Below are 27,768 nucleotides of genomic sequence, written 5' to 3'. Positions count from 1 at the left end.
TCTTCCTCCCCACGTTTGCTGCCAAGCAACAGCTGTATTCACTTCATTGTGAGCTCCGAACACCAAAACAAAGCTCTTTCTGCATGGTTGCAGGTTGTGCAGATGGAAGCTCTGCCATAAAAGGACAAAGAATGCAACTTTCAGGGGAGGCATGGGTGTATCAAACACTTTGAATCACTACTAGAGTTAAAAACAGGATAGATTTCCAACTCCTGCTGATGGGGGCTTGTTTCACCGACATTCTGACATTTTCAAATATTATGCAATTATTATAAAGCATTTTCCAGTCAGATAATATAAACATGTAAGACGTGCCTCTGAAAGGCATTTAAATATTGTTTGAGTATTTATTGTTTAAAAAATAACAAAAAAAAACAACTTAAATATTTTTTTCTTCTTGGAAGATTAACACAGAATGTATAGAGTACAGCCTACAAATAACCTTTTTGTCTTTTCAAGATCTTAAACGTACCAAACCTAATGAAATTTGAATGTTTTATTGCTCAGGCCAAAAATAATTTCAACAACAATCCACAACAAGTAGGCCTTATTTACTGCAATGACAAGTGGTTATTTTTAGGTCATACTGTGTGTATAACAAGGCTTTGGACTCTTAAAGACTGTTTTCATCTGGAACTCTTATAACCTCGGTATAGGACACCTTTAATGTGTAAGGCATGGAAGTTTAGGTGAGCAGCTGCCTGATCTCTCTATGAACATAGCACAGGAAGTCCATGTAGCAGGCACCGCCGTGCAAACCTTTGTCCTCCACCAGGAACTGACGGAACAGCATCTCTGGTTTGTCTTTCTGCCTGACGATCAGCAGCTGTGCAGAGAAGAGAAAATTATGAATGTCAAATGATTTAAGTTATTAAATGCAACAACACATAAAAAAGAGGGTTCCTCTTGTAGATTCAAAGTGATTCACTGTCATGATTCTGTTGTTTCTGGGCGTTTTGGTTCTGTTTAAGTTTTCATTTTAATTTTCAGTTACACTCAGATTTGTCATTCTGTGTTTTCTAGGTAATTTGTTCCATTTGCATTTTGTGTCATTCTAGTTGTTTTCTGATTGTATTTGAGTTTCAATGTATTTCTTGTGTACTCTCCATTGCCCCCTTGTTAGCCGTAGCCCCCTTCTAGATCCTTCTGCCCACACGTGCTCCCAATTAGTTGATTACTCCATTCTTTGTTCCGTTTGGAATAAATAGTCCTCCTCTGCAGTTACTGTTTGCTGGATTCTCCTCATTCCTTCCCTAAGCTATGTGTTCCCCTTTGTTCTGGTTTAGGTGTTCCTTAATTAATCGTTTCTGGATTTCTGCTTCTTTTCCAACCACTTGTTATTATATCTGGAAGAAGCTTCAGCATTTGGGTCCTCTACAAACTTCAAAACAACATGACACCTCTCAAAATATGTAACTTGTTTTAACCTCTTAACTCCTGTTCAAACTACAAACAAATGTCCATTTTTTTTACTGGGATTGCATGTAACAAAGTGCAAAACAGCTAGATTTTTTTCATGACTAAACTAATACTAAATGAAATGTGTGTCACTCATTTGCATAAAGCCCCTTTTATGACAAAAAAAACAAATAAAATCCAGTTTAATCCATTACTTTCACCTAATAAGTGGAGTTTAGAGTATAGTTTAATCTCAGTTTAATCCAGTTTCTCTGTTAAAGCCCCAGAAGACTCTAACATCGATATGTTATATGAAAGGAGGAAAAACAAATGGTGAGCATCGACCTGAATACACTAATCACACAGTGAAACACAGTGGTGGCATGCTGGGGGAATCTTTTTCTTCAGGAACGGTGAGATAGCTGTCTTATGAGGGCGAAGACCTAAGTAAAGTCATCTGGCTATAACAGCAGTAAAAGGTTATTCTTCAAAGGTTAATTAAAAATACAGTTTTAAGCAACCCTTTCACATTTTAATAAGTAAAAAACTGTTCATTTCTACAAACATTTGATTAATACATAATTTATTTTAATAAGATGAAAAAATAAGAAAAAGCTTAAGTGGTAAGCCTACTTTCCTGATGCAATAGCTGGAATCAGTGACGTTTTTTTGGATAGTTTTATCTGCGGTTTGTGCAGCAGCGAAATCTTTCTGTGCTGGGGTCTTAAGGCTGATTTATACTTCGAAACTAAATCATCTGCGTAGGTATTGCAGTGGACCAAAGACATCCCTGCCCTCTCCGTAGACACTCTGCTGCACCACTCCCACATTGTAGGTGACTGCAGGAAGTGCAGCAGACAGGAGGCTTCTGATTGGTAAAATCTACATGCGCTTGCCGGCTTGTTTTGTTTGTATGACTGCCATTGTGGAAAACAACTCGAGAAGTTGGATCAGCTAGAAGAGCGAGGTGCATGAGAACGCTGGGACCCTTTTTCCACCTGGATCCCCGTTTTTTTCGTCCTCATGTCCCTCCGTTGTCTGACAAACTTGTCTCCACTTCCTCACCACCTCGGCCATATCTAGACCACAGCTAGTTCCTGATTGTCCCTCTTGTGTTGTAGCGTGGAATAACGTAGTGCAGACCACACTTCAATATTGAGCATAAATCAAAACTGTCTGCGTCAAGCTCACTGCGACACACTGCTGCAGGAGTATAACCAGCCCTTTACACCCAATAAGAATTATACCCAACATCATTTGGGCATTTTTATTTTTAACATGCATCATCTCATTTTGATATATCAGATTTCTGTGGTGTTGAAAGAAAATACTTTATGTAGGTTGTATTGGTCTTCAAAAAGATCCTGGGTTTAAACCTTCAGGAAGCTTTTCTCTGCTCAGTTTATTGTTGAGATTAATCGATAAATTCAAGGGGCAAATTCCACGTTAGGAGAGGAGAGGGTAAACTTCTGCCACTCCAAAAACAGATTCTATCAGAGTGAACTAGTTAGCTTTCATTATATTGGGTATAAAAACTGTGGCCTCTGATATTTCTTGGATTCTTCTTTTAGCTGGACAACAGCCGTAAACTTAAAACCAAGGCTAAAAGGGAATAGTGTAGATCAAATTAATTCAAATTCGGAATATGTGATAAGAATTAAAAGCTGGTGTTAACAGATCCTATCCATGATCTGAAATGTAGAGAGTAAAGAATTGGAAAGAATCTCAGCTGAGAGAGACTGAAGTATAATATGGTCTGCTGAAGGTGGTCCTAAAAGGATCATTAGTTGAAAAACTTAAGGTCTACGCCTCATTTTCAAATATGAACAACTCTGCATAGGTCTATCACATACAATCCTTATATCTGATGCTTCATCATAAAAATAGGTGTCTTCTATGCTTACATTCCCTCAAATAAAGTGGGAGGATTGAGGAAGGGAAAAGGCTGAGTGTTACCAGTTCATTCCATTACCTTCATGGAGTTTGGCCTCTTGTCGAGCAGCTCACTGATGATGGATCTGACCTTCTTGGACAGCGGGTTGTCCAGTTCTGGCAGGGAAAACTGAACACAAAAAGCAGGTTCAAGTCTAAAAAAAGAGTCTGTGATGCTAAATGAATGTTCTATAGCATCGTCTGGCATCCAAATGATTCTTCAACCGAAAAAAAAAAAGATTTTTTTTTAGGTGGAATAGAGGACTTCTCACCATGTGTCCTTGCTGCAAGTGGGCGAGGGAGGGTGCATTGAAGAGGTTCTGGATAACATCTGGGGGGCACGCCTGGCCCAGCCACAGAAAGATGGAGTGCCCGTTTTCCAGCAGAAACATGCCGGCGTCGGTGAGACGCTCCGCAGAGCAGCGGATCGGAGCAGGCACTGCCTCACTACTGACATCTATGTTGTGCTGGAAGACAGAATCTACAGTTAACTGCTTTGTTTAAGCCCCACGGGCTTAAACTCCCGCTATGTTTTAATCAAAGAACCAGTAACCATGAACAGTTTGTCTTCTCACTCCTACCAGAGGGATGAGGCGTGGGTAGAGCTGCAGCTGGGTGTCCTCCACCCCCATAGCCATCACTGATAGTCTTTGGTGGGCCCTGTCATCTGTGGAGAGCTCAGTGCTGCCCACTAGAGGAGCTGTTTTCATCAGGCTGTTCATATAGACTGGGAAAACTTTCATGGAATCGGGCAGGATCAACTACAGACCAGAAAAAACACAGTTACACAGAAACCTTTATGCCAAAATGCAAACACGTCTTTTTTTCTGAATTTCCCTGACCTGGCTGGCAGCTGAGGGGCTGGCACAGTTCTTCCTGTAGCAGGCCAACATGTGGGCCGTCTGGTTGACCAGGATATCTCTGACGTTCTTCACCGGCTGGTTCAGGATGGCGTGGTAAGCTGAGGGGACAGTGCAAAGGATTCCTCTTAATGCTGTAAACATTCAACTAGCATCTCTTAAAACCTCTAGACAGATTTTAGAAACAAGGAGTGAATGTTTAACCACTGCTGTGAGCAGTTCTTAAAGAACAAACTTTGATTCAGTTTTCTTTCACATTTAATCCAGTTTGAATGATTAGAGTCACAACATTCTGCCGGCAAGGTACAAATATTTATAGGCAATTTCTTCCAACCTTAAATGAAAGAAACCAACAACTAAAACTGATCAAAGATATGTTAATGTTTTCATTTTCTGTTGCTTTGAGCTGAAAAAACTCTGAATGTTTTTGGTTTTTGCTGCTTTCAGATTTCTAACAGCTCTGGTTTCTAACAGCCCATGAGCTTTATTACATTCTCCACAGGCTTCACATTAGATCTGATTTCATCCCCTTAACTGGAGGAGACTTCAACTATCCAGCGTTTAGCTTTAAGCGAACCAAAGCTGACCTGATTTGGCAAAGAAGTTGATGAGTGAATCGGTCTCGCAGCTCTTGTACAGCTCAGACAGCTGCGAGGTGCAGTTCAGGCTGAGGTTGTGGATGCGGAGGCGTCGCTGCCCGCTGATGGTGGTGTACAACAAGGCACACTGGGAAACAGAACAATTACAAGTTTTCTACAACCATGTCAGCGTATTCAGCAGGTGTCGCTTCTTAAATGCGTACTTGTATAAGAGCTCCCGTCTCCTCGCTGAGAGTGTCATCGTGCTTGAACTCCACTGTCACAGCCTTATCACAGTCCACAGCTGCCATTTCTACGTCTGTGGTGTTGTTCATGTAAACGCCACCAAAGAAGTCTGTAGCTCTGAAGCCTGGGGGAAAAATTAAAATCACATACAGAACGTCATATGGAGCTCTGGAGAAAAACACCACACATAATAATTTTTTTATTTTTGTTTATTTTTTACCTGTACTGGTACGAACTCTCATTACGGCATCAAATCCAAGGCTCTTCTGTACATCCTTCCTCAAGTCTCTGAGGAAATGCTCTCCATCTGTCTCCACCTGCCAGCAGATGGCACCACTGTCACTATTTGGTTTTATTTACAATTCGTATATACAATTAGTCTAACCCAGTGGTTCTGAATCCTGGTCCTCAAGTACCACTGCCCTGCATGTTTTAGATTCATCTTCACTGCCGTACACCTGACTTCTATAATGTAACAATTAACAGACCTCTACAGCACTTGAAGGCTGCTAAGGAAGTCATGCACTTGTTTGAATCAGGAGAGCTGCAGCAGAGAGACATCTAAAATATGCAGGGCAGCGGCAGCAGGTGTGAGAACTACAGTCTAACCTCTAGGTTAGATTGATTGAATAGAGTTAGCTGCAAGGTCTTAATTATTAATCGCACTGTAATCACACTTACCACTAGAGGGCAACTGAAGATGTAGGGGAGAATTTCAGTGATACACACACTAGCCAACCCAGTCTCATGGGAAAATGTACCCCCACTACGTTGGTCCACACTGCAAAACGTAGTGGAGGTACATTAATGGCCATTTTTTTGTGGTACTGTTACGTTTCTTCTGCCTATACGCTTTCTATTGTTTTACGTCCTAGTCACGTGACTTTCAAGATTCCAGCTGGGAGAAGAAAAAAATATATATAGATGGCCGACATTCGCTCATTTTTTGTGGAAAGATTAATAACTTGAGTTTGTTTTTGCATTAAAATGAGTTTTGATTACATTTCTAGTGAGAAATGTATAGTTTGTTGCCAGAATATTTACTCAGGGAATGTACATATTCACTTGCTTGTTCGTTTCTTGCAAAGATTTTTCAAGATAATGTGAAACTGTAACATTTTGGTATAAACATGGCTGAGATTTCTCTAACTTTTAGTGGGAAAATCAATAATTTCAATCAGTTTCTGCATTTAAATGGGTTTTGATTACATTTATAGCGAGAAGTGTAGGGTTTATTTACATAATATTTACTTAGTGAACATACATAATCACCCGCTTGCTAGTTTTTGCTACGTTTTTCGGATCTCGTCAGGATTATGTGAAATTGCAACGTTTTGGCTGCTACCCATCGCCTAGCATTTAGCTGCCGCCCCGATTCAACATTGAATTCTTTGTGATTTAACTCCATCTGACGGATCAAACCCTCGCCACTGCGTGCGTTGCGTCTGAGGTTGATTTTCAGATCAATGCATTACGTCGTGGCATACGGGAGAAACTAATTAAACTAGTTAAAAAAAGGATCATGGGTTAAGATCGGATGTGTTTTATTTGGAAATCTACCGGATCCTTTGTGCATTTAACTTCCTGTTTGGTGCGATCTCATTGATGGGTTTTGACCAGATTTTGACCAAAGAGGAACTAAAAAAAAAACAATTTAAATACACAACCAGCATATCTGGAATCAATGACAGAGAGCATACATAATCACCCGCTTGCTAGTTTTTGCTACGTTTTTCGGATCTCGTCAGGATTATGTGAAATTGCAACGTTTTGGCTGCTACCCATCGCCTAGCATTTAGCTGCCGCCCCGATTCAACATTGAATTCTTTGTGATTTAACTCCATCTGACGGATCAAACCCTCGCCACTGCGTGCGTTGCGTCTGAGGTTGATTTTCAGATCAATGCATTACGTCGTGGCATACGGGAGAAACTAATTAAACTAGTTAAAAAAAAAGGATCATGGGTTAAGATCGGATGTGTTTTATTTGGAAATCTACCGGATCCTTTGTGCAATTAACTTCCTGTTTGGTGCGATCTCATTGATGGGTTTTGACCAGATTTTGACCAAAGAGGAACTAAAAAAAAAAAAACCAATTTGAATACACAACCAGCATATCTGGAATCAATGACAGAGAGCGACTGGGACCAAAAGTTTATTAATTTCTCCCCACTGATTTCCATTCAAAATGTTTTCGATCCCACCGGGCTCTAGGGAAGGGGCGTGCATACCGCCACCTACTGTTCATGAGTGTGTAGCAACATTGTTTTACATCTATTAAATTCTATTTTTTAATTTTGTATTCTGAAGATAAATAAATAATGCTTTCCTTAATCTATAAATATCTTTTATATTTCCTTTATTTCCCAATAATCCTTTAAGACTCCATTCTTGGCCTGTCCTCTTTTCAATTTCTTCCTTTCAGGTTCATATGTTTTGCTATGGGTAGTTATTTGTCTACTTTTCATTCCAGCTAACTTTCGATTAATTAGCTTGAAAACAGCACTTTGTAGGCACCCAGTTTCTCTAACAATGGCCCTTTTTGGGTTACCCTCCATGCATTGGGTGTCAGTTCAGTGGCAGTTCCAGAACATTTTCTTAGGGTTGACCAGGCAGCACAATAATGTGCATGTGGCCAAAAAGTAATAGGGATCAAATTCGGTTCAGAGTCAAGCTATTGGGATCAGGCATCAGGTTCAATTTGCATATTTTCTTAGCCAAAACAAGGATTTGTTGGGCTACTGTAATTTTGAATGGGAAGTCTTCAAACTTGAAAAACAAAGTCCAAAGTTTTTTTTTTTTTTTTTTTTTTTTTTTTGGAATGATTATGACCTGGATGTCTAAGAATCTTCACCAGCTTATCAGGGAAATGAATGCCCACGATGTCTATATTCTCCAAAAGAGAATAACAGAACAGACCTTCATGAGGCCCTTGTTAAAGCTATGCATATATTTATGCATCTATGCTCTTCAAATAACTTTCTGGTTCGACGCAACATTTACATTAAATGGGTTGAGAGGTTGTTCTTTACCAGAAAATACATAAAAGATTCCCAGATGACTGCCGATACAAACTCTCCCCTATAAAACCTGAAACTAATTCTTATAAGAGAGTAAAATCTGTATTAGTCTTCATTAAATGTAGCATATTGTTGGAAATAATCGATTGCTTTATTTTTGGTGTCAGCTTTTGGTCAATATGCTAACCTTAAAAGGTCAAAGTGGGAAAATGTAGTAGTAGTAGACAAATTAGCAATTAGAGGAGGCAATAACAATTACAATTCCTTTAGGGAAAGGGGAAGGAAAATCATTTATTAAGAGGAAAGAAATTGAAAAATGGCAAAAAAGGTGGAATGAAGATAAAAAAGGAAGAAGGTTATATAAAGTACAAAAGTCAGTTTTAAATAGAAATATTAATGAGAGAAACCGAAGGGAAGAAATAATAATGATCAGATTAAGAGTAGGTCATACTTATTTAAATGACAATTTATACTTAATAGGGAGGAAAAATAATGATAAATGTGAAGGATGTGGAGAGATAGAAAATATAGAACACGTATTGATGAACTGCAAAACATATGAACCTGAAAGGAAGAAATTGAAAAGAGGACAGGCCAAGAATGGAGTCTTAAAGGATTATTGGGAAATAAAGGAAATATAAAAGATATTTATAGATTAAGGAAAGCATTATTTATTTATCTTCAGAATACAAAATTAAAAAATAGAATTTAATAGATGTAAAACAATGTTGCTACACACTCATGAACAGTAGGTGGCGGTATGCCCGCCCCTTCCCTAGAGCCCGGTGGGATCGAAAACATTTTGAATGGAAATCAGTGGGGAGAAATTAATAAACTTCTGGTCCCAGTCGCTCTCTGTCACTGATTCCAGATATGCTGGTTGTGTATTTAAATTGTTTTTTTGTTTTTTTTTTAGTTCCTCTTTGGTCAAAATCTGGTCAAAATCCATCAATGAGATCGCACCAAACAGGAAGTTAATTGCACAAAGGATCCGGTAGATTTCCAAATAAAACACATCCGATCTTAACCCATGATCCTTTTTTTAAACTAGTTTAATTAGTTTCTCCCGTATGCCACGACGTAATGCATTGATCTGAAAATCAACCTCAGACGCAACGCACGCAGTGGCGAGGGTTTGATCCGTCAGATGGAGTTAAATCACAAAGGATTCAATGTTGAATCGGGGCGGCAGCTAAATGCTAGGCGATGGGTAGCAGCCAAAACGTTGCAATTTCACATAATCCTGACAAGATCCGAAAAACCGCAGCAAAAACTAGCAAGCGGGTGATTATGTATGCTCTCTGTCATTGATTCCAGATATGCTGGTTGTGTATTTAAATTGTTTTGCTTTTTTTTAGTTCCTCTTTGGTCAAAATCTGGTCAAAACCCATCAATGAGATCGCACCAAACAGGAAGTTAATTGCACAAAGGATCCGGTAGATTTCCAAATAAAACACATCCGATCTTAACCCATGATCCTTTTTTTAACTAGTTTAATTAGTTTCTCCCGTATGCCACGACGTAATGCATTGATCTGAAAATCAACCTCAGACGCAACGCACGCAGTGGCGAGGGTTTGATCCGTCAGATGGAGTTAAATCACAAAGGATTCAATGTTGAATCGGGGCGGCAGCTAAATGCTAGGCGATGGGTAGCAGCCAAAACGTTGCAATTTCACATAATCCTGACGAGATCCGAAAAACCGTAGCAAAAACTAGCAAGCGGGTGATTATGTATGTTCACTAAGTAAATATTATGTAAATAAACCCTACACTTCTCGCTATAAATGTAATCAAAACCCATTTAAATGCAGAAACTGATTGAAATTATTGATTTTCCCACTAAAAGTTAGAGAAATCTCAGCCATGTTTATACCAAAATGTTACAGTTTCACATTATCTTGAAAAATCTTTGCAAGAAACGAACAAGCAAGTGAATATGTACATTCCCTGAGTAAATATTCTGGCAACAAACTATACATTTCTCACTAGAAATGTAATCAAAACTCATTTTAATGCAAAAACAAACTCAAGTCATTAATCTTTCCACAAAAAAATGAGCGAATGTCGGCCATATATATATTTTTTTTCTTCTCCCAGCTGGAATCTTGAAAGTCACGTGACTAGGACGTAAAACAATAGAAAGCGTATAGGCAGAAGAAACGTAACAGTACCACAAAAAAATGGGCATTAATGTACCTCCACTACGTTTTGCAGTGTGGACCAACGTAGTGGGGGTACATTTTCCCATGAGACTGGGTTGTAGCTTATTGCCTTCAAAAGGGGTCCCTGTTACAACCCTTTTTATGTTTGAGTTTTCTGTCCTACTGAGTTGTGGATACTTTTTTTGCATAATTAGGTCATATTTCTGGAATATTTTTACATTCCAAAATAATTTAGTTTTTATAAAACATGTCATGATCAAACTATGTAGTAAAGATGAAACAATCAGATTTAGTGTTAAATTTAGTCCTCTAGTTAAATGATGTTTAACTAGAGCATAGAGCAAAAAGTATATAATTCTTTAAGTGAGTTTTAATTTCAGCTGTTTCCAAACTGGTTCTAGTTCTGCAGTATAAATTAGCACATAAACTGTAAACAGAATGACCTCTAACACAAACCTCAGGGTTGTGATCTGTGTTTTGAAAACGCATTTGCCAACACTGACAAGAGGCTGGGCTGAAATCTTTACCTGAAAATTGTTGTATTTGTAGATGGAGCCTCCGGTGTGTGAAGGCACGTCTCCCATGGTGGCCAGGTCTAGGTACTGGCTGGGGAAGAGGAAGAGATCCACGCAGCATCCTTGTGCCACACAGTCTTTTGATAGCTGCTCATACACTCCTTTCTGTGGTTGGAACAGAGTCTATGTATGGAAACAGAAATGTTTGGTAAGTCATTGTCAATATCAGATCATAAACAGAGTTTAAAGCAAACAATTCAAAGCAATATCTAGGACATTTAAGTGAATAGAAAAGAAGGCAGCTCACTTTCTCCTTGTCAGTGTTGACCAGCTTTTTGTCGTCTCTGTTCTTCAGTTTGCCAGGAGCCTCAGCAGTGGGCATAGACGAATGGAAGATGAAGAGCTTCCCACTGCATTCTGCTGCCTGGAGGGATGACAATAGATCATATGTTTACAGATTCTCATTGTTTTCTAACACAAAATACGTTCAAAGAATCCTGAATTGGGCAAACGGACAATTAAATAATCTAGTTCTGCTGCGTTGCTTCAGAATGACAGATAACTGTGAACCCTGATCTTCCACCAAGAAACAAACAGCCTGTTAGCTCTACCTAAACTCAACTAAAGTAACTGTATACAAAGCAATGAAAACATACTGGTATCCCTTAAATGTCTTACATATTTTAGACCTTATCAAGTTCAGCTTGTGTTTGTATGCAGACCCTTTTTTTCTAATTCTAGCCAGCCACAGTGAATGGAATCTGTCTGCCTGTAATTTACCACCAACAGGTTTAGGTGATAAAAAATGAAACAGAGCTCTGTTTTCTGACAGAAATCTGGTCAGATAGGAGCAAACCTGAGCACTTAATTTTTACACATAAACACACATTCCAGTGTAAATAAAACCCAAAGCTGTGTTTGTAACATGAAAGGACAGGAAGTGTGGCTACAGTATGTCCCCCTTCATGCTGACAGATGTCTGACTGATGCTAACCTTAAATGCTTCCACTCCAGCCTGGATGACAGGAGCAAAGACCGTTTCGCTCTCGTTGGTGTCAGCAAACATGTCAGGGATCTGATCCAGGAGGCTGAAGAGAAGAGAGCAAAGATTACAGGCTGTCCTTTAGAGCAACAAGTCAGTTTTCCACCAGCTCAGTTTCTACAAAATAATTTGCAGACCATAGATACGACAATAACACACGTCTCCTACTCGTTTTTCAGATAAAGGATGATTCCTACTTGTAGATAACGGCCCTGGAGTCCTGGTAATTAACGAGGAAGCCATCGAGTAGTGGGACGAACATCTCTGCTGTGTCTGACACCACCATCATCTGGGGCTGGGCCAGAGCGCTCTTCACATTATAGAAGTGAAGCACCTTGTTATAAGTAACAAAGCCCACTTTTATTGCAGAGGTCTCTGCTCCGTCCTCCCTGAAAGAAAAAAATAATAATAAAAAAAATCACATGTAAGACCTTTTAGACAGGAACTAGGTCTCAACCATTTTCAGATTAGCTGCAGTAAATGAGTGAAAAAAAATTATTTACAAACAAAATTACTGACTGTATTGTTAGATGGATTAGTTGTCAGGGTTATTAAGAGTATTTTTTTCCCATAAAGAGAAAAATAAATACATTTACTTACCTATATCCTGTTCTCTTAATGTATAAAACAAAACTACAATTCTGATTAGAAAATCCTTGATTTCTGGGATTTATTGTTCTGCTCTTTAGTCAGGGTGGAAATTCACTTGACATGCAACTTTAGTCAATTTTTAGGATCAGCCAAATAATCAATATAAAATATGGATACAGACTCCAATATAAATAATCCTGGTTAAAAATATGATGTCCGTCTCCAAAATAGAGTCAATGCCCCAGGATGAGAGAAACCCAGGCTCCAAAACTGTCACCTTCAAGCTTGACAAAAATTTGCAGCTGGTCGGATAAAACGGCTAAAAAACATTTAAATAAAGGCTTCCATGGTAAAACACACATCATGTATGGAGACACTAAAGGTGCATTACAGCTATGGTGTACTGATTATGTTTTTCAACAGAACTCATCTTCCTTAAATCTTTTTCATTTGTGTGCATTTCTAGATTTCCTAAACTGGGATATAAACAGGGAAAATGTTTTTTGCCTGGAGAAGAAAACTTTCCAGTAATTAATCTATCAGAAGCTTGAAGATATCTAAAAAGGTTTGTTTTTTATGTACGTATGTACTTAACCAAATAGCAATCACTGAGAAGTTACAGAAATGGATCCTGAGTAACCTCAGACCTTTGTGCTGAATTATTTTTTTTTTTTATTCACTACAGCTGTGTGATGTATAATCTTCCAACACTGGAAAGAACAAGGTCCAATAAATTACCTTAAACTTGAAATGACTCATGACCTAAATGTTAAATTACAAGTGAGGATTCTTAGTAAATCTGACTTTGAAAACCTCTGATTTAAAGCTGCGTGACGTGAAACAGAAAATAACCTGGCTTAACCTTGGGTCCGGCTTTACCGTCAACCATCGTTTTGTTTAACAAAAGGACCATCCAAGTCAAACAGGCGAGTATAAACATCCAGCGGGACTGGAGTATGATTCAAGATGGGTTTGTTTGTTAATGTTTGTCTTCATCTGAGTGGATATTTGTGATGAACCTACTCAGGAAAAAATAACCTCTCTATCTCTCTATTCTAGTTATCATGAGCCTACAGAGGAGACTGAACTAAATTCACTAAAATCCATTTCAGAACAATAAGAAGAATCAAATAAAAATACTCAGATAAAGTGAGAAGTGTGTAATGATAAAGAAATTGCAATGTTTTGAGCTTGAAAAACTATGACCAAACCTACTCTGCAAAAAAAAAAAAGAAACACTTTTTCAGGGGAGCTGATCTTTAGTTCTTTGCTCAAACCATGAAATAAAAAAAAGACATGTTTGCTTTTCATCCACAAAGTATCTTAAATAAATTCATCATGAAGTATTTCAAACTAAACAAACTCTTATCTACAATATCTTTCTGTAAGCATCCAAGCAGCGAATGTTGTTGCTGCACCTTAAGAAGCATTTAAGGAGTAACCTGGAGAAGTGCAAAGATAAATCAAAGCGTCTCTTTCCCCTCCTACTGAAGGCGGTCTTTTCTTCCCACTCAAAAAGATCTGCCGTTTATGGTTTCACTGATAGTGACAACTCGACATCTAGGAAATTTGAAATTCACTTGACTCTGAGAACAACCTGTTAAGTTGATGTTTCTCAGAGAAGCAGGTTTTGTTTTCGCTGATGAATCTTAGGGCAATTGCGGCCTAGTGGTTAGGGCATAGAGCTTGGAATCCTGAGGTTCTGAGTTCAAGTCCCACTCCCACAGACTGCAACTCTGGCTCTCTGAGCAAGACCCTTAACCCCACACTGCTTCCCGGGCGCCCCATGTTGGTAACCCACTGCTCCCCAAGGGGATGGGTTAAATGCAGATGTAAATTTCCCCAATGTGATTGAAAAAAGCTCAATTTAAAGACAAATTGGCCTCGGAAACTGTCTGACTTTTCTATCATGACAACCTGTTGCTGTCTTGGGTTTCGACGAGTGTTCACTTTGTTTGGTTTTGTGCATTGTATCTTTTATTGTCAAAAACAATAACGATAAAAGTGGAAAAAAATAAATAAATCACAATTTGGGTTGAAAATAATTGCAATTTGGATTCAATTATTAGTAATTATTATTATTAGCCTGCTATGTTAGACTGAGAATAAACCAAATAATTTTGTATTATTAAGGTGTGTACCTGGGCAGCTTTTCCAGCAGAGTCTTGAGTTCATCACATATCAGTTTGACCAGTCCGCTTTTGATGTTGGTGTAGGACACGTCAATCATAAAGATGTAGGCTGGAGGATGGGGAGGCTTGTTGTTCTGGAAAAAGAAAAAAAAATTGTTTGATTTATTTTTTTCTTAATATAGAGATGAAAAGCTCAACAGCTCATTTAAAAATGATTTCCTCCTGCTTCATGAACATGTTCATGAAGCAGGAGGAAAATACATGAATTAAAATACATGCATGTTTGAAACTTAAAACATTCCAAATCTGACTATTCTTCAAGTTGAAAACTGGTATTTGTAAATAATATAATCGTTACACATTGATTTGATCTGATTTTCCTTGATCATACAGTGATTTGCTGATTTATACTTTATTTCCACATTACAAAAACAGACTTGAAGTGTTTTATCTTGATCAAAATGATAGACAAAGACACTGCCTTGTTAAAAGGTGAACCGTTGCCCTGCTTTCAAACTGTTTCTTTTTACCACTGGCCTTATATTCAGTGTAGCACATATATGTAAGAAAAGCACTGTAAAAAAGTGAACCCTGCATCCTTCCGACGCTGTCATCGACCTGAAAGGTAAACACCGGTGCTTCGGCCCAGCCAGCAGACAGAAAGCCAGCTTTGAAAGCAGGGCTGAGATAACCAAATTGGGAAGGATTCCCACACGGCTGTTTTAACAAGCCGAATCGATTGATGGGCAGAGTGTTTTGTTTTTCCACCAAATGAAACGCAGCATTGCTCTGCTGGGGCGCAGCAGGCACCGCCCACCACTGCAGCTGCAGGTGGATCAGCACAACATCTCACTGTAGCAATCTACTAGTTTGCATATTATGAGAAGAAATGCACATTGATTTATAATCTGTTTAATTATTAGGGGACTTTTAAATGTTCTAGAGGCAAGCACTCTGCATCAAGGTTTAAATAATGTTGAAATTATAATTTGCTTTCATTTTTATTTAGTTTTGAGTTCTGGTTTTCGGTTCTATTTCAGTTTTAAATATTTTTCAGTATTTGTTAGATATTAGCTTAGTTTTGAATTTTGAAAATTCTTAGTTTCAGTTTAGTTTTTATTAGCTTTAGTCTTTAATATAATACAACTTAGATACAATGGCCAAGACAAAAAAAAGTAAATGAATAATTTAAGGGAATAAAAGGACAGACTGCAGCACCTGACTGCTATACCTGCCATGCACTGGCAAAACGATAAAGAAAAAAACAAAAAACTAGCAGTTTCTCTCTTAAAATTCAGTGATATTTTTTAATTTTTAAAACTCGTCTTTCAATTTCAGTTAGCTTTTTTTTGTTTTTTTTTTTGTTTTTTTTGGCAAGGTCTAGTTTTATTATTTTTATTCCAGGTAAGAAAAATGTTTTTTTCAATTCTAGTTTCTGCTGTTTCATTAGTTTTGGTTAATGATAATAACCTCGATAAGGGGGACAGTCAAAGGAAGCTGAACATATGTGGATGTCAGAATGTACAGATTTTCATTTGTACAGAAAAGTCAACATCATCATTTTGTTTTAGTCTGGCAAAAACCTCTAGATTTGTATCTGTGTTTGACAGATTTAGCTGTCATGGCTGTTTTTCATTTGCTGTAAACAAAGTGAAAATAGATCAGCGCAGTGACTCAGCTTAGCCAGCTAACTTGAAGCCTTTCATGTTGTTTTCCTTAGTAGCAGTCGTCATGGGGACACAGATCATTTGTCTCCCCACCGCCTTCTGATTAGTGAGCTTAACCCCCTCCCCAACTATCTGTTATAGTCAGACTAATCAGTATAATTAATAACACAGTCTCTGGAAAGTTTCGCTTACAGTATTAAATGTCCTATAAATTAATCTGACTATAGTGTTTACTAATCACTGCCTAAAATCAGCAATGAACCGGAAACCGCTGATGAATTCAGGTGTTTTTTCTGACGTCAACTGATCTTTTGTTTGTCTGTGTGCTGAAAAACAGCAGACAGATAGATTTGTTTGTTGTTGTGTACCTTGCAATAATCAAGTGTGGCAACAAACTCATAGGATCCCAGGGAGAGCTCAGGCCGCTCGTAGAAGTCAACCCTGCGGCCCATGTGGTCCAGATGTTGGAAGTAGAAGGCTGGCACTTGAGGAGGGAAAGGAAACAACTTTATTTTTCTACTATTGTCTCATTCTAATATCTATAGTTCCATCTCATCACATCATACCTTCGTTGACACAGTTGCAGAAAGTGCACTGATAGCGACGGCCTCCATCGATGAACTGCATGTAGGGGCACATGTAGGCCTTACATCGATTGCAGCGGATCGGGCCTGTCTCACCGTGATTGGCAACATACAGAGGAGCCTGAACAGAGGGCAGACGCAGAAAAAGCGTTTGTTTTAAGTTGGTAAAAGGTGCTTCAATGAATTTAAAGCCCACATCGTCTATGTTTTATGACACCACAAAATCCTCAGTATAATTTTACAAAGAAAACTTTTTTTGTTTTTAACACAGTACTGTAAAATTGACTGACAACATTTTCAAATGTTTTCACATAAAGAAATATGATAGGCGTAAACTATAGAGTTTCTTTTTAGAACCTCCTTCTTGTGCCGTTCTCTGGCTTTGATGGTTATGATGCAGCCACCACCATGTTTAACCATTGGTTCAATGTGAAATCCAAGTAAAAAATTTTTTCCCAGTTTAATTTTGGTGACATTGGATAAGAACATTTTATTTCACATTTGCTGAGTCATCTATATGCAAACAGGACTTCCTACATCTTCTTTTCATTAATGACTTAGCCTTTTATAAATGCTAGATTTCTGGAATAAACAAATATTTTCTTCCATCCAGTTTCCCTTTTCCGCAGGTTGAGTGTAAATGCTGTTTTTATAATCTAACCCTACTTTAAACTAGAGCACACCACCATCGTCACGGCGACCATCAAGTTTAACTAAAGGCTCTCTGAAAAAGAGAAACTAAAGCTGCTTTAAATAAGATTACTTGCTACTTGAAAAATGAGACAAGAAAAAGTGTTCAGTATTTAGAGATGTTTCTAGATTCACAGATTAGTGCTAGTTACATGATGTCACACTCATGCCCCATAGGAGGATATTTAATCTCATCCCATGTGATTTTTTTTTTTTAAACCACCTTTGTTGTTTGGTTGCCCTGGCAGGTCTAACACTAAGTGAACAGTCTAGAAGCCAGATGAGGGAAAGCTAACATTTCCTAAAAAGGCCATGAAGTGGCTGGGACAGAGTGAGTGCAGGGGAAAAACATCTCTTCTTCCAATAATTATTTAAGAAGAGGTTACTTACAGGACAAACTAGCACAGAACAATGATAGATTCAATTGCATTTAAATAAAACCAAATTCCAAGCTCTATGTGATCACTTAAGCAGAAAGACAGCTTTGCTGATCTAAATGTTCCTTAAAAGTGAAACTGATTGAGGAGAGAATAACATCTTTGAGGAGAGACTGTATAATTTAGAGCTAATGCAGTAATCCCACAAAAGTTTTTTTTTTCCTTTTTCCCTTTGGATCTCATCAGCAACTGTTCTAATGGAGAAGAACATTTCAAACAAAAAAAAGAATGTCCAAGAAAAGTGTTTACTGTTTGAGTAATGCTTGACCAAGATCAAAACATTTTCATTTAATCAAAGGCATTAGAAGTGACAAGCAGGAGATTTTTATTTTGGTTTTTCGTTAGTTGTAACTTTATCTTCCTATTCTAGTTGATGGTCTGAATAAGACGGTAGCTTACCTCATTTTTGGGCATCTTAGCAAATGGTTTAATGATGGAGGCTAGAGGCACTTGGCATTGTTTGGCCAGCTCAGCGGTGCAGGGCAGGGTGTAGGTCGTGCAGCGCATAAATCTTGGACTGGCGTTCCCTAAAGTCAACAAAACAACATTCAGTATTTTTCATAAACTGTAATATTACATCAAACATTACCTCAAAATGACAAAAACTGCTGTTCCACTTGGAAATTATTTATTGTGTTCAAAAAGGGGTACAGTAGCTAATTATGCAGGCACTTGAAAGGAATTCCATTACGGCTGAAACAATTAATCGGATTAATCGTGAATAATCAATTATTGAAATAATTGTCCACTAATTTAGTAATTGATTAATCATTAACTGGAGTATAGAGACTCTCAAACACCTCTTTAGCTGACAGAGCAACCAACTTAGAGCAGTAATTATACCAAAATCGTAAAATAATTTTAAACATTTTGGACTTAAGATGAAAAACACTTTTTCGTCCGTCAATATGCTCTATCCAGAACTCCTCAAGTGGAACAGTTTGAGTTTCACCTGGTTTAATTTCGTAAAAATTCTTCTTTAAGGATTCTTTGGCAATCCAATCAATCGATTAATCAAAAAAAATTATCAACCCAATAATCGATTTGAAAAATAATCATTCGTTTAGCTCTAAATTTCATTTTACCAATCCCTCAGTATTACAAACTTATCCCTTATCAAAAAGGTTTATTTAATCAGAAGTGGGCTGGGCAATTAACTTGTTCTTCAATATGATGAGGATTTAAATTTTTTTTTTTTTTTCAAATTGCAGAGGCTCTCAGTTTTGGCCACATTACGTTTAACAAAAGTAGGACAACAGCATCATGAACTATTTTTGATCTATTTGGAAAGAAATGTACCTTAATTTTTTGAAAGCAGAGAGCTTTTCAATTTCTATACATACTCACTATATACAATGTTTTTTTTTATATATATAATTAAGAAAGTTGAATCTTATATTCTTTTAAGTTTATTTTTTTTTAAATTTAAGAAATCCTAAACTCTAACCAAAGGTTACATGAAGGTTACATTTAAATGGAAAATACTCCACAAAAACAACAAACCAACATATTTTATTTCTTATATTCTAATAACAAAAAAAATACTTTTATGGTGTGAGATCACTCATTAGCGTTCACTCACTGCAATAATAGCATTATTGGGTCTAAAGCTCCAAAGTTCTGGTGGATTCTGATTTATTAAAACACACGTAAGTGAATTTCAAATTATAAAAACAAGGATTTGACTTAAGATTAAGAATATTATTGATCGATCAATCAATAAAATACAAACCAGCAATCTGAATATTTATCTCGGATTATTACAGATTGGCCATATTTGTTACCTTGATCCTGAACTGTGAAATCTGTGGTGACGAGCGGCGGGACCTGTCCTCTGATGTTTGTGCTGTAGACCTGTCCTCCCAGCCTGGCTTTGTCATCTTCAATAACTTGGGTCTAAAACAAACAAGTTAGAGATTAAAAAGCTTTTCCAGTAATCCTTTACAATAAAAAAGATGTGTTTTTTGCATTTGGGTTAGAATAAAAATTGCAGCAGAAATTATGGCCGAAAAATATGGCTTATAAACCATGTTTAGTATATATTATACAGTCTACAGATACTCACTATGCTGGGTATAGAATCAGGGTCCAGTTTTTTCTGAGGGGGACCAGAAAGTCCTCCTGGTGCTCCAGGAAAGCCCCCTTGCATGCCTGGCTGAGGCCCAGACATGAGTCCTCCAAACTGACCTGTGCACATATTAAATGCATAATAAGCACAGTGTTATAAAACAGGCTACAACTAAACACTTCTGATTATTTTATTCCCCTTTTATGTTTCATCTTTGTTGGAAGCAGATCCCACTAAATTTCAGCCCTTTTCACACAGAGCTATAACAAGAAATATCTGACATCATTCCATAAACTCATATATAAATCAATACTGGGATGATTACATTATTTTATCTATCATCTATCTTATTGTCATCTAACCCCCTAAGTAGATATATTGTATGAAATAGTGTTATATCAAACTGGTCCTATAGTCACTCTATTACAGATGGAGTAATGCAACGAAAGTAATTTCGCCCTGGGATTATTAAAGTATTTCTGATTCTGATTCCTGGTTGATGGGACAGGTGTTGTGAATGAAACAGTGCCCAGCTTGAAAGAGCCCCTGTGTGTCGCTAAATTAGTGCATTGATGACTGAAAGAAATCTTCTGCTTTCATTTATCTGTTTACTACAGTGTTTTGAATTCATCTTAATGTGTATTTAAAGACATTTCAATTAGTGGAAAAAATTGCAGGGGAGGAATAAAAAAAAAAAGTCTAATCAACCAAAACTTTTGCGACGCCCATGCAGTACCTCCGTGGACCCCCTAGGGGTCACGGACCCCCTGTTGAAGACCTCCGTACTAAAGAGAAGGTTATTCAAAGGGATTTGAGGATCTAAGAGGGGAAAACTGGAGATGGCTCCTTAAACTGCCTTGAATCGATCATAAACTCTGGTATTAAGATAAATAAATATCCTAAATTTAGTGATTTTTTATAATACAGAATTTAAAACAATAGAAAATCTGTCGTGGAATTTATTGCTCGCTACTTACCTGCCTGCTGTGGGTAGCCTTCTAGACCAGCGGGTCCACTACCAGGCTGCTGGAAAGATCCTGGTCCACCCATTGGTGGTCCTGCCATTGACTGTCCTCCCATTGGTGGTCCTGCCATTGACTGTCCTCCCATTGGTGGTCCTGCCATTGACTGTCCGCCCATTGGTGGTCCTGCCATTGACTGTCCTCCCATTGGTGGTCCTGCCATTGACTGTCCTCCCATTGGTGGTCCTGCCATTGACTGTCCGCCCATTGGTGGTCCTCCCATTGACTGTCCTCCCATCGGTGGTCCTCCCATTGACTGTCCTCCCATCGGTGGTCCTGTCATTGAGTGTCCCCCCATCAGTGGTCCTGTCATTGACTGTCCTCCCATTGGTGGTCCTGTCATTGACTGTCCCCCCATTGGTGGTCCTGATCCCTGCATGTTCGTAATGGGTGACTGTGGTGGGGAAATCGGAGGGGCCATGTGTGATGACAGTGGGGCAGAATGCATCTGCGGGTGACCCGTTGCTGCTGGTGGTGTCTGGAAACGCTGCTGGGCGATGGAGCTTGTTGCAGGAGGTGGGGGGCTCTGCATGGCACCTGGGGCTATGCAATTTAATCATAGAATTAAGAAATACTAAGTATCAAAAATGAGTATTGTTTTTTTTTTTTAAATCCTTGTCCTTTAAGGTTTAAACAGACTACAACAATTAAGCATTAGTAACTAACAACCTTACCATAGCCACCTAGGTTCATAGCACTCATCTGATTAGTTAGCTGCTGTGCTGGAGGTGGTGCAGGTGAGGCCATGCTGTTGTACACAGACTGCGAAGGCTGGCCATAAGTTGGGGGTGCAGCTGATGGAGAGGCAAGCCTGTACATATAAATCCAATCCAAGTGGTCAGGTGGGTTATTCTACTTCTCCAAAGCAACAGATCAAAGAACAATTTATCTGTACAATAATATTTTAAGTATTTGCACTGAAGAGCCTTCATGTTGCATGACAGTTTTTTTTTTTTTATTATCGCTACCCTCTTTGTAATGGTTTTACTGAATTCCACTTTTCAAGCAGCTGCTGCCTCGTGGACGTTACCTCTGTGGGTGAGCTCCATTCTGCTGCACATTGGGATTGTACTGACTGGATACAGGAGGCGGTGGCATTCCTCCAGGGGAGGAAGCTGGTGATTTCATTACACCTGCAACGATAGCAGACATTCTTCTTTAGATATGCATTAAATAATTGCATATTGTCAAAATTAGAGGGAACAAGGCTTAGATATTTGGATATGTATTTGATTAAAGAATTTAAATTTGGTGCTGGGAATGACAAAGAAAAGAGGAAGAATGCAGAGTAGGTTCATTGAGTGATTTGAGGGTGGACATAGCAAGTTGAAAGGATGTTTAACAAGAGGACTTCATAAAAATATAAACTTATAAACATTATATACATTTAGCATATAGAAAGAATACATTTATGAACCAACAGAAAAAAACAAACAGGTGTATACTTCCTGAAAGGGAGTATACAAAAGTCAGATAATCTGATACATAAGAAGCTTTCCGTTTATTTAACAGTTTGAAGATAAAGATAACCTAATCTTTGAATTCCTGTAAAAATAAAGTCTGTGGTAGATAGAAGCCAGAAGTCGGACCGTTTTGGTTTAAACCAGCTGCAGATGAGAGAGCAAACACTGAAGAAACCAAAGTATAGACTATTACAACTGAAATCCAGAGAAAATCCAGGTATGAATCACTGACTGTGTTCAGACCCGAGATTAGAGTGCATCCTGGCTGACTAAGATGAATAAAATCAGTGTTAGGCAAGACCAATTATAGCTTTAAGCATTATGGCCAATTTATGCTTCTGACGCATAGCCTCTGTAACCGTCAAATCTGTCTCTGTGACCGCGACCATGCCCCCCCGCCCAGATGCTCTGAAACCGTTGTCGCACACCTCAAAAAAATCCTGACTACGCGTCGGGACGGTCGCAAACCCACACAGACCTCAAGTGGGCAGACAAAAAGCAGCTGTGATTGGTTCTTGGTATGATTTCCAGCTGTCTGTGTGGTCGTCCTTCTCGATTTGGTGCCGGGGTGCGCCATTTTTAAAAACCGAGGAACAAGTACGATGGACAACTACATTGAAAGGTTAATCGAGAAGGTTAGCTCAGAACCTGTTCCTCTTCGATGTCTAGCAACTTTAGATCCATCTCCGTGACCGTGATGTCTTGCAAATGCGCCATTATTGTTTTGGAAGCGGGTTCTCGAATAGGCTCCCCCTTGCTCTTGTGCGGGAAACAGCTGTGCATCCCTAGAAATTTCATACCGACATTGCAGAAGCATACCAGCAAAACTGCTTAGCAACCAGACGCAAGCGACATTTGATGTGTGCAGTTGCAGAAATATAATCTGATCTTTTGTAGCTGTCCTAAACAATGAGGTATAAACCTAAATGGTTCTAAATATTACACTCTGTAAATTATATGCATTTAACTTCTATATGTTTTGTCAAATTACAACTATAAATCTAAACGTATTTAATCGGGGATTTTATGTGATAGACCAACACAAGGTAGTGCATCACTGGGAAGTGGGCGGGTTTTCAAAACTTTGTCAAAAGGTAAATACGGAATCTTAAAGTATGTTGTGAATCCGTGTATCATTCGTTCTTTCTATTTTCAATTGTCAATCAAAAAACAAAAAATAAAAAATTGACTGGTTATTTTGTTTTTTGTTCTTTATGGTTAAACCAAAAACGAAAAAAGGATTTGTTTTTCATATATCAATTTTAAGCTCAGATCAAGAATACGAAATGGAAAAACGGACAGCAACGCATAATTTGATTTTAATATTTAATCGGTACAGTTTACGTGACCCGGAAGTTTGGTGGAGCGTTAGCTAAAAAAACAATTGGCTTACCCCCACCACGTTCGATCAAGCTGCACCAGATAAGGCAGTCGGACCTATCAGCCATGGACAGTTACGTGTTATTTCGAGGATCCAAGCGTGTGACTCTTAAGGAGGAGGATATGACAACGGAGAAAATCAGCAGGATTTTCCAGGTATAACTTTTGTCTTGAAACTTTTCTGTGCACTGTACTTTTAACTAGCAACAACAAACAGCTTCTCGATCAACATAGTGTATGGTTCTAGCGTCGCCATGGTAGCCACTTCATTACCCCAACTGCTGCGCTAAGAGCTATTTCCGGGTCACGTAAACTGTACCGATTAAATATTAAAATCAAATTATGCGTCGCTGTCCGTTTTTCCATTTCGTATTCTTGATCTGAGCTTAGAATTGATATATGAAAAACAAATCCTTTTTTCGTTTTTGGTTTAACCATAAAAAACAAAAAACAAAATAACCAGTCAATTTTTTATTTTTTGTTTTTTGATTGGCAATTGAAAATAGAAAGAACGAATGATACACGGATTGTTGTGCATTTAATATCCATTGTGCTTTAAAACCAAGTACATTGTTACCCCATGAACAAACTCCAATCTTCATGTTTGCTGTTGTCATCTATATGACTTATGACACATTTTAAAATGTCTTTTTAAGTCTAACTTCCCATAAACCTTCACTAAATGCCTAATTTATCAAGTGCACAACAAATCCTACAGTTATCATCACTATAACTAAATGAACCTAAATAAATATTTTATTACCTGAATTTTCACAACTATCTAGATTATTTTGTTTATTGAAATTCATGAAGCTGTTTGTTCAATAATGTTCTCTAAAAAACCTCTGAGGCTTTTACAGAACTGATGGATTTTTACTGAGATGAAATCACATATGGTTGCTGATACTTGCCAGATTTTTCTTTTTAAAACTAAAATTAAAAACCAGGCATTATTTGATTCCCCATTTTTCATAATTATCCATCATTTTCTGTTGGTATTCAATGAAACAAAGAGTTTAAGGCTATTATAAAAATGTGCAAGGAGTTTGGATACTATTGTTTGGATACATATATATATACATATAATGCTTATCAGCAAAATAAATAACATGCTATAAAATATATAAACACCGGATGCAAAAACATTGTGAAAATAGCTTGTTGTAAAAGGGATAATTCGTTTCAATTCATTATTAAGTTTTTGATGATTTTGAAGATTCTGTTTTTTTCAATGATGATCATAAATAAATGGGAGTTTCCACAAACAATTTAGGAAAATGCTAAATCTTGACATTCAAAGTGAATGTAAAAATATCTGCAAAACCTGCACACTGTGTGAAAAACAAAAAAACAAGATAACCAACCGAAAATAACATTTGTTCAGATTTGAAAAATAACATGACTGTACCTGCTGGTGGAGAACTAAATGCCTGAGGTGGTCCTCCATAGTGTCCATAGAGGGGCTGGGCAGGGGCAGCTCCAAACCCACCTTGGTAGCTCCCCATTCCCGGCTGGGCCTGGGAATACGGGGGTGCAGCTACGTAACCCTGTTGGCTCATTCTGTCTGTCACTCTCTGCTCATACCAGTTGGGAATGTTAATCAAGCTAAAATGGAGAAACATAAAGCTCATCAAATGAATGAAAAAGTATAATAAAACAGTACTTACATAGCTGTGCTTGTAGTTCCCTGTTTCGTGGTTCATTTATTGTTGTATTCAGTTTAAAACAGATGTAAACAAGCAACACAAAAGTCAGCTGAGATTTGACCTCATTCTGTTATCAATGCTGTGGGAGAGACCTTCGACTTTACTTTCTAACAGATAAAGCAATGTTGCATGAGTTGGACATTTTCATCTACGAAACACCACACTTTAAAAGCTTAAATTCAACCGATTAGCTCGAATCAGTGAAGTTTATCAACTCTTTTATGCACCAGTCATATCTGACTAATTCTAGACATTTTAACTTGGGTATTTCAGATATTAAAATGCTGTTAAATTAAATTTAAACTTTTAGATGATGTAGTCCTCAGTGTGTCTCTCACCTTGTTTCCAGCTAATATGCAAGCTTTGAAATGGTTTTCTTTGTTGTTTTATTTATTTATTTTTATATAGGACCATAACAGTATGTTGTTATTGTTATATGACATTGTTTTGCCTACTTTGTGCAGTCAAGCAGCTTCTGTTTAAGTGAAATCTTAATTTTGCCGGTAAGTCATTAATAAAACCTGGGTGTGGCCATTGACCTTTTTAAAACAACTCTTTGACCATCTTCACCCAATGATACTGGAATGACAGGACTCTAATAAGAATGCAAAACAGCAGTGTATGTATGAGTTGGCAAACTATTGTAGCCTCCTTCTTCCAACATACTTTGCCTTGAGGACAGTGGCGGAGATGGGGGGCCAGGGGTGGCCATGGCCACCCTTAGCCAATCTGTGGCCATCCCTACCATTTTTCCCTCTAATACTGATGGTGGCAACCGTAATACTCTTAGGTGGAATATTCAAAACATTTTTTTTGTGGGTAAATATACACATCAATATACTAACATCAAAAATGATAACTACAGAATTCATGCTCTTTTCAAAGCTAGATTCTGTGTTATATGGGGTAAAGAGAAAATGCTGTGCATCTGCAAGTCATCTAGGAGTCTTCAGTGAAATTAAAGATAAATAACAGTTTTAATAAAAACTTATCAAATATGCATATGCATAATATTTATGCAGATATTAGTTCTTGTTAATATCACTTTTAGGCAGAATGTTTATTGATAGAAGTAGGTAAATAATGACAATGGAAAAGATTTATGCCCCAGAACTCAAAACTGAAAGAATTTTATCAACTATACCATTTATCTAGAAATTACGAATGTTTAAATATATGCATCTATTTGTTAGCAAAGGCTGTAGTAAAGTATAGTTTGTCTTTGTTAAGAAAATATGGATGACAATGTTCCTGTTGAAACAGTGTAGATTGACCGTGAAGTTCTGGTGCCGATCCGCTTTGGGCCACCCCTCAGTGTACATTGATTATTGCCTGGCCACCCTTATAAAAAATTCTGGCTACGCCCCTGCTTGAGGAGCATAAAAAAGCGTTTCTTTAAAAATAAAAACAACAAAAAACTGTTTCACATTGCATAAGTTGAGCAATTGCAATATTACCTGCAGTTTGAAACTGCAAAAATGTAATTGTTACTTTAAAAAAAAGTTATGTGTCTTATAACTCTTTTATTAAAGGATAATAACAATAAACATTACATCCAACCTTCTGCTTTTTAAAAAAAAAAAATCAAAATTTAAAAGTATCCTAAAGTATATATTTACACACACACAAAAACTGAGTGAATCAAAAAACAAACAACTAATTTAACTTATTAAAACAAGAACACTGGGCACAGCTGGATCATTAAGCCACAGCTGTGTGTCATCCAATTTTATCAAACACCGGAAATCGATTATTGTGAGACGTTTTGCCCTGCTTAACTTGCAAATGTTGACAATTTAGTGGTTTGGACTTCAAGGCTTATTAAGTAACTGCGCAACTTCCGAAAATTGCCACGTCAAAGTCCGTTATGATGCTAAAAGAAAAGCGTTACAGCTATTTATGAATTAAAACGCAACTTTCCAGATCTGCTGTTTGAAAATTTGTTATCATTTCCGTATTTTCTTAAACCTACGTTAATAAACGTTCTAATAAAACCGTGACATTATATTACTTTATACTAATTTCTCTCTGTGAGTAAAAGGAAAGCGCTGCAAAGTTTCCAGCTGTGAAACAGAGCTTCAAATAAATCATTACCTGAAGGAGGAAATATATTTCAGTTCGTTTGTAAAGGTGTCATCATCCCTGCTTAGGGTTCTTTACCTGAACAGCGAGACAGTTAAGCTCCTCTTCTTCTCGTAGAAAACCGGAGTGCCACGTCAAACTCCACAGTGCACTGGGTCACGACAAATCAGCCATCTTTACGGGCAGTGAAAG

The 27,768-nt window shown here is 37.8% G+C and overlaps 1 protein-coding gene across 3 annotated transcripts; it reads right to left on the bottom strand.

The window, feature by feature from the left end:
* Positions 1-27,768, bottom strand: sec24d (SEC24 homolog D, COPII coat complex component). Of its 3 annotated transcripts, none has more exons than XM_038267504.1 (23): positions 27,655-27,768; positions 25,197-25,393; positions 21,976-22,078; positions 21,620-21,756; positions 20,901-21,488; positions 19,921-20,042; positions 19,640-19,751; positions 18,255-18,382; positions 16,711-16,849; positions 16,513-16,628; positions 14,487-14,611; positions 11,952-12,143; positions 11,707-11,800; positions 11,020-11,136; positions 10,725-10,895; positions 5,235-5,334; positions 4,993-5,138; positions 4,778-4,916; positions 4,173-4,291; positions 3,912-4,091; positions 3,603-3,797; positions 3,371-3,460; positions 1-826 (listed from the first exon to the last, which is right to left on the bottom strand). In XM_038267504.1, the coding sequence occupies exons 2-23, from the start codon at positions 25,345-25,347 to the stop codon at positions 686-688; spliced, it is 3,405 nt and encodes a 1,134-aa protein (XP_038123432.1). In that variant the 5' UTR covers positions 25,348-25,393; positions 27,655-27,768; the 3' UTR covers positions 1-685. The 3 variants fall into 3 exon arrangements, with proteins under 3 accessions (XP_038123432.1, XP_038123434.1, XP_038123433.1); XM_038267506.1 differs by having other exon boundaries at positions 5,235-5,331; XM_038267505.1 differs by having other exon boundaries at positions 27,589-27,679.

Source organism: Cyprinodon tularosa, unplaced genomic scaffold (assembly GCF_016077235.1).
Source record: "Cyprinodon tularosa strain WSP-4 unplaced genomic scaffold, ASM1607723v1 ctg674, whole genome shotgun sequence".
NCBI classification, from domain to species: Eukaryota; Metazoa; Chordata; class Actinopteri; order Cyprinodontiformes; family Cyprinodontidae; genus Cyprinodon; species Cyprinodon tularosa.
This window is presented reverse-complemented; position numbering and strand designations above follow the sequence as displayed.